The following is an 11,889-nucleotide window of genomic DNA, read 5'->3' as shown; positions in this document are numbered from 1 at the left end:
TTGTTCCTCTGTACCCTGTAAATTTACTGCCATATCCCACCCTACAAACCGAAACAGCCATGCTTACTTACTTACTGCTTCACGGTAGAAACACGAATGGGACAAAGGTACCCAAACAAAGGACTTTTGTACATTGTCTCCCTCTGACAGTAGTTTAGGTACATACCTACTCGATGTGAAAATAGATAATGTTGAGCAATATATGTTGAGGATGATAATGAAATGGTAACCCCGCCTGCACTAACGGTATACACTGACGAGGTACCAGTGAGGGATGACAGGTGCAAATGAAAATGCAGATCAGTTAACCTATCGTGATGAATACACCTGAAATTCGACACGATTGTTTCCACGTGGAAGTCGACCTGACAAGGTATATTGCTAGCAATGGACTGGTAGTCCACAATACTAACAATCCCTTCCCCCCTAAGAGTATAAGGTTATTGTTATTATAAAATATACTTTAAAGACACACAATCGTATAAGTTGTATAATTTTATACAATAAATAAATTTTACATAAGTCCGTATCATCATATGACTTGTGAGCTTTGCTAATCACTCGTAGTAAAAGTATTTGATCGTCTTCGCCTCTGAAAACAAATTGATTTTATTATATAACCTATACAATATAATTATCTATATTATGTTTTAAGCGCGATTTCTTTAGCTTAATCAAGATTATGTTGAATGATCGGAGTAAAAAGTCCTTTTCCATTCCAAATTCTAATTGAAATTTTTTCATGACAATGGAAAAATTTGATGTTAAAAGTGACATATTTAGCTTAAAACAATTAAAATATAGATTAATATGAAAAAGCACGTGCACGTGAAGTAACTGGATACTAATAAGTTAACAAGTATTAAAAGAATGCAAGCCGCATGAAACAGTTGAAGTGACGTCATAAGCTGAGTTGCCGAACGAAATTATTTTTCAAAGAGGAACTTTGAAATTCTATAATTTTTTTCATTTATAGAGATATTTTATGGGTACTTCAGATATTTGTTTATCTCTACTTAAATTTTCATAATTAACGAAAAGAAAAATTATGGAAACTTCTCCACTACTTCAATCAACAATCACATTTTCCTATTTACGCTATTAGTTAGGTTCTAGCAAAAAAAAAAAAACAAAAACAAGATAATTACTACATTTTTATTATTGATCTGGTAACAAGTGCTTCATAAATATATTTATCAGCTTTATCAAAAGAAAATCTTGAAATGGTAAAAAACATATATTTGTGCATAGTTTTACAATTTATTAAAGATTAAATAAAAAAATAAGCAACAATATTCTAAACCATTTCAAGACTAACTTTTTTGGGTGCTTCAAATGTAAGTGGTTAAAAATTAGGTAAGTAAGTATACAAAAATAATATCAAAATAATTCTAATACACCTATTCAAAATGAAACTTAGCTATTTAGATGAATTACTACTTATTTTTGTTGTTTATAATGTTACATTTGAAAAAGTAGGTAAGGGGCTGAGGTAACAAATTATTACAGAATTGAATAATTTAACAAATTTTCTACGAAAAAAAGTAGGTAAATAATAATTATAATAAATAGTTTCTGCATTAATGATAATAAAAAAAAAAACAAAACTGATGTAAACCAAATTAGATCGATAACATAGTAAATATAAATTTGAGAATTAGTATTTAACCATACGACTTCTCTTATAATTCCACATTATATATTTTAACACACAGCCTTATAACTTCAATATTATAAAAGAATTATTCTTCTTGGACTCGATAATTCAAATATATATATATATATATATATATATATATATATATATATATATATATATATATAAGTATTATAAAATAATCTATTTATAAATGTATTTCTGCGCGATAAATATTCAATATACTCGTACACTAGATATTTCTTCTACATTTTTTATATTTATTTCGCAATAATACACACCCCATTATGGCATGGATATTACAAAATATATTAATTATATTTTTCGGGTTCGGTATTATATATTCTAAGGATATAGTTATTCACGAGTGATAAATTTTAATGTACACTTGAAATATTATGTATAGCGAATATTGATGATATCAAGAGAGGCCGTCCACGCCACGGCGAAACAGGTGACTCCACGTGGTAACTATATTTATGAAACAAAAATAGAGGTAATTTTGTAAGGTATTATTAATAATACAAATACTAAGATACTACTATAGTATATTTATTAAAGATTGAATTAAGAAGCTGCCATATTAAATTTATACGAATTAGTTGATGTGATTAGATGACTAATACTCTACATTTGCGATCAACATATTATTTAGCTATTACTGAAGTTATTTAAAGTTGTGTGCTATTAAATACAGAATAGTGATTACTAGCTACGTATTCATTATTTTCTAAGTACATGTCAATTTTAAAAGTCAATATTTTTAAACTAATTACAATATTTACCTACAAGAGTGGTCCACATGAATTTTACAATACAAACATTACTTAATAGTCACAGGGTAAATATAAATTATTTTAGGCTTATTATTAGGTTTAAACATCTAACAATCTAATACCATATATAATATACCGAATGTTTTCCACATTCAATTACTCATATTTGTGGGCAAAAACGAAAACTTGGCTCTTGTTTATTATGTGAACATATAAACTGAAATTCATACCCAAAACACATTAAAGTTCCAGATACGAGTCTTTCCTCATAAGATATTTAAAGTTCACGTTATGTACAATAGTAATATCTGCGCCTGTGCTATATAATATATTTAAAACAAATAAAAAATATTAAGAGATCATAATCATATATATGTATATTAAAGGTTAAAATAATAAACTTTTTAAATATATTTTGACATTTTAATTGAGTAGAAGTCTATATGTTTCCCTGTTATATATTTATAATATGATTTTTTATAAATTGTAGTGGATTTGTAAGGTATCTAAACAATTTATAGACAAATTATTAAATTGATATTTTAATGAAGCTATAAACAATTATATTTGTGTTGCATATTTATTTGCAGTAAAATATACTTACCTGTTAATAAGCCTAAAATACAAAGTTGTCAGAAAAACAATTATTTACATTTTATCTACTTTTATTATAATTGACAAACCTGTTGTCTTTTCATTGATAAATGCATAAAGCTATATATTTGTGTATTTTTGCAAAACATGTGCCAAATTTTATTTATATTCTATGAAACTATACTTACTACTTAACTAAATAATTATAAATACTAAAGGACTAAAAATACTTCTTCTTACTGCATTAAAGAGAATATTTCTAGTACCTACTCTTTTTGAAGTAAGTATAAATATGTAAAATTTTAAAATTAAGCAAATGGTTAAGATATCTTTGTTTGTTACAAAAACACTCGCGTCAACGTGTCGGTTAATAAAATAATTTGCCAAAACACAATTTAATTTTGAACGTATTTTTTATTTTCTATGTAGTTAAAATACTACAAAAGCAGACATTTTAATCGTGACAATTTAGTTCATTTGTTAGTTTGAAAACCAAAATTCGATATTGCAATATGACTTAAGCACTATCTACTTTTACTATGGAAAATTCAGCTATTAATAATACAACAAAAAGCAAATTACAAAGTAACTACGAGATCTAAATGGACGTTATCTGAAAAGAAAACCTGCATAATAAATAAGGCATCATTTTAGTATATTTTTTTACTTAAATTAATTTTCAGCTATTTTAATAGTAAAAAATATATACATATATAATGTCCTAAGCATAAAAATGCTAATTAAGGGCTTAGGCAAAATTACGTTCTGTCTATTTGATGAGAAATAACAAAGTAATGCGGTTGCATGCGTTAATAATCCAGGTAACTTATAATATGTACATATCCAGGTGAAACACACAGAACAGATATAATTTTCTTTGATATCTAAAAACAATAACTGCTCTAACACATAAAAATACGTTTTATTATCACGTTATTAGTATGGATTTTATAACGCACAATTCCTTGTCATGATTAGGTCCATTTAGTTCCCTGTACCTTCAGATACCAGATTATTAATTTTATTACTTAGATAACTCCCGTAGTCTTTCAACGACAGATCTTCTATTCTTGTTCAGCCACGCAATGTTTACTGTCGCCTTCTCTATCGCTTGGTTCACAGACAGTTTGGCATCCTCTAGGTATTTGCTGTTATTCTCACGCCATTTCAAGAACTATGAGAGAAGATTATTTAGTTTAAAGTCAGAAGATGAATTAAAATATTTCCATCACGTTTAATCATTGTATCCATAAGAAAATATGGTTAGAATTTTTTTTCAAGAAATATTTTAAATTACAGATACTGGTAATCACAAAAAGTGTATAAATAAGTACAAATGTACTTATACAATAGTTCCCGTGTCACGATTTTTATTTACGCGAATCTCCAAAACTGCCCAACCGATTTTAATGGCATTTTTTAAATGTGTATTGTTCGGTCCAACTTGAGAAGTAAAGAGTAAACATTGTTTCTCAGTTCAACTACATCGTATATAAATATAAAGACAATTGGTGCTTGTGTCTGTGCTTATACCTACATCATCATATCAACCTTTAACTGTCTACTGCTGAACATCAGCAGTGGCAATCTCTCCCTTGGGGGGTTTTGCCAGTAGTTGTCACGCTTGACAAGCGGATTGGTAACCGCAGTTAGGCTTTAAAGATGTTTTAATAGGAACGCTGCTGCCCATCCCTCACCCTTCCTTAGTCGGCTCTTACGACACCCACGGGATAAAAAGGGGTGGCCTATTCTATGCCGGAACTACACGGTCATATACCTACATCCAACAAATAATTAACATAATCCTGGAATATTTAAGGTAACAGTAGTAAGATATATCAAAAAATAAATAGTAGAATCAGTATAAAAATTATCCTATGTGCTAAATCTTATAACTTGACTCATATAGGTGGGTTATATCTTAATGTAACCCACCCGTGAAACTAATTTCATTCCAATCTTTTCAGTAGTTTTTGCGCAAAAGAACAACATCCATTCATGTATCCATATTTATAAACTTTCGCATTTATAATATTAATAGGATATCATTATCTATATATAGGTATGAAGAGCTTCTGCGATCAACCATATTCAAAAGGGATTATATATACATTATTTCATAATTATAAATTAGTAATTAGCTATTACCTCGTCAAGTTCCCTCTGGGTTGTAAATTGTTCTAACAGCGCTTTGATGATGCCACCTAAGCGACGTCCCTCGCTGTTGAATCTGTTACATTACATCAATTGTAAGCAAATCATTTTAATATAATAATGATATCTAGGTAATTTATTGAGTTATTACCAAATGGCGAAACTCAAAAATATATGGTATGAACTAATACGAGCGGTATGAACCAGGCAAACTTGATAAAAAAAAATTTTTCGCTATTATGAATAAAATAACTATTTTCGATCCTGGTTTCTTTTATGCTTGCTTATTTATGCTTTATGTTTGCTCTATTCAACCAACACGAAGGACCTTAAGAAATAGATTGACTGTGCGGTAAAAGTCACTAATTTGTGCTCTAATATATAAGATGGAACTTACTAGTAAACCTTTTTTATATAACTTGGAATAGTCAACTTGCTGACGGACCATCTGATGTATCTGTATGTAGTGATAACCGTCAACGACAACATGATAACATGATTAGTACCATAGATATCATAGAGTGAACAGTAACATCGTTCATGTATTGCTATTCCTGAGGACTGAGGTGTTTTTTTTTAACAGATCACAGTGGAGTGGTTACCTTACCTGCGATATATAATGGGGAATTGAAATTTTATACGTCTCTACCAGTAATTTCCCTGTCATATTCCACTAATCAAACCAGCTGTGAAAGTGAAACAGCAATACCCAGGATATCACCGATAGCTTTTGTACACTTTCCTTCTAATAAAATTTCAGTTGTAACAGTTTTGTAAGTATTGTATTGTGTGAAAATAACTTACGCATTGTAAATGTCCTGTATACGATTGTATATAAACTCTCTAGCCACATAGTATCCGACTGTAGAGTGTGTAACTGAAACGATGACTGCCGCCGCGTCCTGACGACGCACCTCCGTCTCGTCCGTTATAGCCCACTCTAAATATCTGTTGACAATGGTTTATCCACTTACTCATAATATTTTGCGACATCGGATCTTATTAGGACAAATAAAAAAATCAATTACTTATTTATATCATATACTTACTACTCGGGAGCATTGTATTATATTTTAGCTTATCTTTCATTAAAACAAGTTTCATTACGAAGTTTAAATTTGTATCTGCAGAATTTAGCAGAAAATTAATTTACGTAGTAAAAGATAATAAAATAGAGATGATGGGCGGTACTCACTGTGTGAGGATCCACACCTCGCGCGTGCAGGTGAGCGCGTGCAGCAGCGCATCGCGCGCGGCCGCCACGTTGGCGCGCTGCTTGCGCGCGAGCACGAACCGCCACTGAAGCACGCTGCCGCGGGACACCGCCACGCAGTACACCGTGCGCCGCAGGTCCAACGGGATACTGACGTGGAAACAAATAACAAAAACAATAAGCGTCACAGCGTTTTCTAAAAAGTCCACACTACTGTTTATGCCTATAGATAACAGTTAGCAATTTTCAGGTGGAAATTGCTGTTATCTATCATAATTGAATCGCCAGGGCGCCATGGAGTAAAAAACAAACTCACTTTTACATTTTTAATATTAGCTGCTGGCATGAGATGGTTAGGTAAACATGTAACGTCTTATATAGTTTTTGGCAAAGTAGGCCTTATACACATACAAACAAATGAGCAAATGTTGCCATTTTAATACCTGAAATTATATAAATGTATAAAAAATTATAAGTATTTAAAATAAACTCACGGGTTGTTCTCATCAGGGTTATCAGTCTCCATCCAGCTACGGAAAAGTTCTATTGCATTTTCTTCACAACCAGGAACCTTCATACGACAGGCCCAAGCGCTCGTTGCCGTCTAAAATAATATAAAATTATTATAATTAAATCAATTAGATAGAATGATAGTACACAACATTTTTGTAATTTTCTTGTTTCCTACAATTAAACGTATATCGATCCCGTATAGCACTGGGTCTCCCATGGACAAAATACTCAGTTAATTACAAACAAACATACTCACCTGTAATTTGACACTATTTAAATCATCTCCATTGATTATTTTCTTAGTAGCCAAGCCCCCGGCTTTAAAATAGGTCTCGCCGATCAATTTCCTCACAAACTTCTGGAAGGCGCCGTAATCCGGTGTGCGTTTTATGACGTTTTCAATCTTAGCGAGGGCTTTTAATCCGGTCGAAAGGGGAAGATACTCAGATTCCCGCTTAAGGTAGTTTGCCAATCTGAAATATATTGTTAATATTTATTTGCATTCCATCATTGAAATTCTAGTACAAATCTTAGTTTTCAGGAATGTTATCGCTTGTAATCTTTGAAACCATTTATGTCTATAGGTAACGATTACTCTTTCCATTAAATGAATCAACAACTCAGTTCAGGATTCGATAAATCATATACAAAGTCGTTTAAATTATCAACAGTAATGTATGGGTCGAATCCAATAGATTATATGGTGGTAAATATTAAAGATTCCTTACTGCAATGCAATGTTGTAATCCAGCTGGTTGGTCCAGGCAAGCGCAAACGCATCAGACAGAAGTTGCACTCTAGCCAATACTGGGACGGATGTATGCTTGCTGTTCAGCGCCGCGATAAGGAGCTCCCAATTTCCCTTATCGTAGTTCACTCGGTAAGGAGCTGCAGTAAACAAAAGTTGATAGATGGTTTATTTAGACAGCCATTTTAAATAAGTAAGTTTCGAACACAAATAGTTCGATATAAGCAATACACCTGAGCATAAGTTTTTTTTTATACAACTTAGAATGGCAAACAAGCTGACGGCCCATCTGATGGAAAGTCGTAACCGTCGCCTATAGACATGAGCAGTAAGACTTTTTACTGAACAAGAAAGTCGAGTGCCTTCTCTAACATGAGAAACAGGCATATATATATAACACTCAATCTTTAGGGAAACCCCCTTCATAGATGAAAACAACATCAATCAAAACATTGCGAAGATAACTGATAACTATAAAGCTGCCCGAAACTTTATCTAGATTTGGTTTTAATTTTTGACGCAAACTAGTTTACGGATATTTACCTATCATGTCAGCATTGAACAGTACCCATTCGTCGGGATCGGCGCCATGCTCGAACCTGTGCTCGGTTGTAACCCCCTCGTTGGCGGCGAGCCATTCTATCGGCTCGTTGGAATCTTGCGCGTCGCTTGCGCATAGTACACGGAGCGGCACCCACCACGACGATGTTGTTGGTGATCGAGAATTTAGAGCTAGATAGCGTTTCTGTATCAACAAAAAAATTACATAGAAGTTGAAAAAGTACAAAGTTCATAAAGAAAGGAAAACTTTCGAATAGACGATAATACCTCTCTATAAAAACTTCATTACTAATTAATTTTTAATTTGATCTTTTTTTTTTGACAATAATAAAATGTTTAGATGGAAGAAATTTATCGGACGACGGTTTATTGTTGCTTGGCATATAAAACACAACAATACCATGGTTTGCAACGCTGGATTCCGCATTTCCGCATTTCAGCAATTTTTTTTTATACTACATAGAATGGCAAACAAGTTGACGGCCCACCTGTTGGAGAATGGTAACCGTCGTCTATAGACATGAGCCATGGACATAACAGATAACATAATTTTGTGCATGTCATTGGGACCTGCAAAATTCCCACATTAATCCTGTAAATCCCGCGCGAAATGAGTTGAGAACACTCGGTATGAGTTAAATCTATTGTAGATGTATATGTAGGATCACACTGTATTTGTGTTGACTGCGGGATTGCAAATCTATATAATCCAAATATGAAAATAAAATTCGATTGTAAGTTTTCCGGATCACAGTTATATGTTTTCCAACACGTAATAACTCATGTCAACATTTATATATGTAAAAATAGAAACATTACCTCTAATATAGACACTGAGTTGTATTAAAAAAAAACCTGTTTTATGCGATCCAGACCCTATGATTCAAACTATGATCAACCATTGAAACGTGACTCATAACCCATAATTTATGACAATTACTCAAATATCGTATGGTCCCAGCATAGATTGAGCTTTCTCGTAAGGGACGTAAGAGGCGACTAAAGGAATTTAATGGTCAAAAGATGAGCAGCAGCGTTTCTCTAAAAATATTACTAAAGCCTGTGGCAAACCCGCTAAACGGGGCAACTACTATAAAACCCCTCAAGGGGGACGGCCTATATTCAGCAGAGGACAATTTACAGCTGATACTCAAATCCACCTACCTGAGTGACAGTGAGGGAATTCTGGCTATAATCCCTGGAGACTGTCAGCAAAGGATATCCGGTTTGTGTAGTCCACGTATCCATCACCTCCTTAACGGACACATTGCGGGCTAGTCCGCCGTATTCTTGACTTACAGCAGTCAGCTCACGCCAGAGGTCATCTTGCTCTGCATTTTGATACGAGTACTTAACTAAATAACTGAAACAAATTATATATTTCAAAACCTATACCCAGTGAAAACATTTTTAACCTTTATTGGTTTTTAGTTGAGAAACCAACCTATTCAAGCCCGCCTATCAAAGAAAGATATTTAAGGTTGTTGTTTTTAGACTTACCCCCGAATACTTACAACCATAGTACCCATTTTATGGTTTATAAGAAACGGGAATTGACGCAATTATTTCAATTTATTTATTGTATTCTACAATATTATTATGAAAGATGTTAATAATGGATAAAGTATATTGTACCGTTGAAATTTTAAATAATTTAATTAAATTTAATCAATTTAATTAAATTCTAATTAAATTCCAAATTAATTTAATTATTTTAACGATTTTTTATTTCCATATGTTTAATTTTATTTTAATGCAATTTAATGTAGTTGTGAACTATGATAATTTACCTAAATTACATATTTCAATGTTAAGACCAGGTTACACTGCCTATGGTAGACAGTTTCGTCCAGGTCACACCTGATCGAAACGTCGAGATAATGTAGGTAAATTATCATAGTTGACCAAAAAGATTGCGTTAATTCGCGTTTCTTATAAACTATTATATAAAACATGCAGCGCGAAAGTCTAATATTATAACTATATTACTGAAGAGGAGTCACGCGTAGGAATTTATTTTTATGAAATTATATAGAATGTTTTAGAAAAAATAACAATATTAGAAATATACACAGGTGAATAGTTCATTATCCATTTTGATACATCCTTAATATTGACGGTTCAGTTTTCTTTAAGTGTTGGTTATTGGTTTCAATTTGATAGACAACATGCACACTTACTTGTGAAGAGCTTTCTTAAAGATTTCTTCACCCAAGAACATAGTCATCATACGGATCAGAGTTGATCCTTTGCGATACGAGATCTCATCAAAGACCTCTGATATACGTTTAGGGTCATCAATTGGTACCGAGACCTATACAAAATATGAAAATAAAAATTCAAATAAGTTATGGTTTAAAAACCAAATGTAAACGGAAAACGATTACAAATTATGATAATTGCAACACATATTGTATGTTTTCATATTGCCTGCTATCAAGTTCCAGGGACTCAGCAAATTTAAATTTAAAATTTATAACACCTGCTTATTATATACTCACAGGATGAGAAGATTCCAAAGAATCCAAGGTGAGCACAGATAGAATATTGTCTACGGCATAGTTTCTATCAGCTCTCCAGGTCGGTTCCACTTCAGCTACACCCAAGGATGCCATAAAAGTTGCGAAACCTTCATTTAGCCATAAATCAGACCACCATTTCATAGTGACTAGATTTCCAAACCACTGGTGAGCTAACTCATGTGCAATAACCTAAAAGAGAATATATTCAATCAATAAACTATTATTTTACTCATTTTTGAGTCTTTCGTTTTAAAACAATAAGGAAATCTACTCTAGCCATGTCGATTAGAGGTTTGACTGATGTAGAATTATATAATGATGTTAAAATTTCTTGCACTAGTACATAGTGCTTTACTTCCATAATTTATCTTTTATGATAACTTGAAAATAATAAGCACTAAAAGTGACATTTGAAAAAGAGAAACTTCTACTGTTATATTTTTAGTCTAATTTGTACCTCAGCGACTCTCTCTTTGTTTAAGAACGAGGACTGCGTCTTATCATACAACAGAGCTGTCTCTCTGTAAGTGATAAGACCCCAGTTCTCCATAGCTCCCGCGGAGAAATCAGGAATGGCGACCATGTCTTGCTTCGGGAGCGGGAATGAAACATTGAACCATTTTTCGAAATATGTCAACACCTTTGGTCCCACTTCAGCTGCATATGCCGCCTGTGAAAAAATATATATGTTAAAGGAGTATAGAAGACATGAAAATGTCAATTAAATAATGATGTTTAGGCACCGCTGTTCTTCAGAAGGGCTGTCATTTTATACTTATGAAATCCCTTATACGGATTTAACGAATTTGTAAGATGAAGTTTCTCAAATTCGTTGATCAGACTCAGACAAACAGACTTCAGACTTCTCTTATTTAAATAATATTTTTTTGCACACATTAAAATATGTCTATAGCGCGGACTTAATGCCTGATGGAATTCTCTACCAATCAACCGTTACGCTAAACAGAGAGAAAGAGAGTAAATGGCGGTGCATTGATTTAACAAAAACAATTTGTAAATTAAATAAATATTTTGAGATATTATATATATATATATATATATATATATATATATATATATATATATATATATATATATATATATTCTTTATTGCACTTGAGATAACAACATCAATACATTTTAAGATAATA

At 32.2% G+C, this 11,889-nt stretch overlaps 1 protein-coding gene across 2 annotated transcripts in view; it reads right to left on the bottom strand.

The window, feature by feature from the left end:
* Positions 1-2,193: 2,193 nt before the first annotated feature.
* Positions 2,194-11,889, bottom strand: part of LOC113514207 (aminopeptidase N-like) — a 32,068-nt gene continuing 22,372 nt past the window's right edge. For both annotated transcript variants that reach the window (XM_052893122.1, XM_052893123.1), the window contains exons 7-18: positions 11,196-11,408; positions 10,718-10,927; positions 10,397-10,530; positions 9,381-9,579; positions 8,199-8,400; positions 7,636-7,795; positions 7,164-7,380; positions 6,889-6,998; positions 6,377-6,544; positions 5,986-6,129; positions 5,176-5,257; positions 2,194-4,201 (exon numbers count right to left, since the gene is read on the bottom strand). In XM_052893122.1, coding sequence (XP_052749082.1) covers positions 4,052-4,201; positions 5,176-5,257; positions 5,986-6,129; positions 6,377-6,544; positions 6,889-6,998; positions 7,164-7,380; positions 7,636-7,795; positions 8,199-8,400; positions 9,381-9,579; positions 10,397-10,530; positions 10,718-10,927; positions 11,196-11,408 — 1,989 coding nt within the window. In that variant the 3' untranslated portion in view covers positions 2,194-4,051. The remainder of the gene's footprint in view (positions 4,202-5,175; positions 5,258-5,985; positions 6,130-6,376; positions 6,545-6,888; positions 6,999-7,163; positions 7,381-7,635; positions 7,796-8,198; positions 8,401-9,380; positions 9,580-10,396; positions 10,531-10,717; positions 10,928-11,195; positions 11,409-11,889) is intronic.

The sequence above is a fragment of the Galleria mellonella genome, unplaced genomic scaffold (genome assembly GCF_026898425.1).
Source record: "Galleria mellonella isolate WM207_F2 unplaced genomic scaffold, CSIRO_AGI_GalMel_v1 utg172, whole genome shotgun sequence".
Classification (NCBI taxonomy): domain Eukaryota; kingdom Metazoa; phylum Arthropoda; class Insecta; order Lepidoptera; family Pyralidae; genus Galleria; species Galleria mellonella.
Note: the sequence above shows the minus strand (reverse complement) of the source record. Positions and strands in the feature narration are given on the sequence as shown.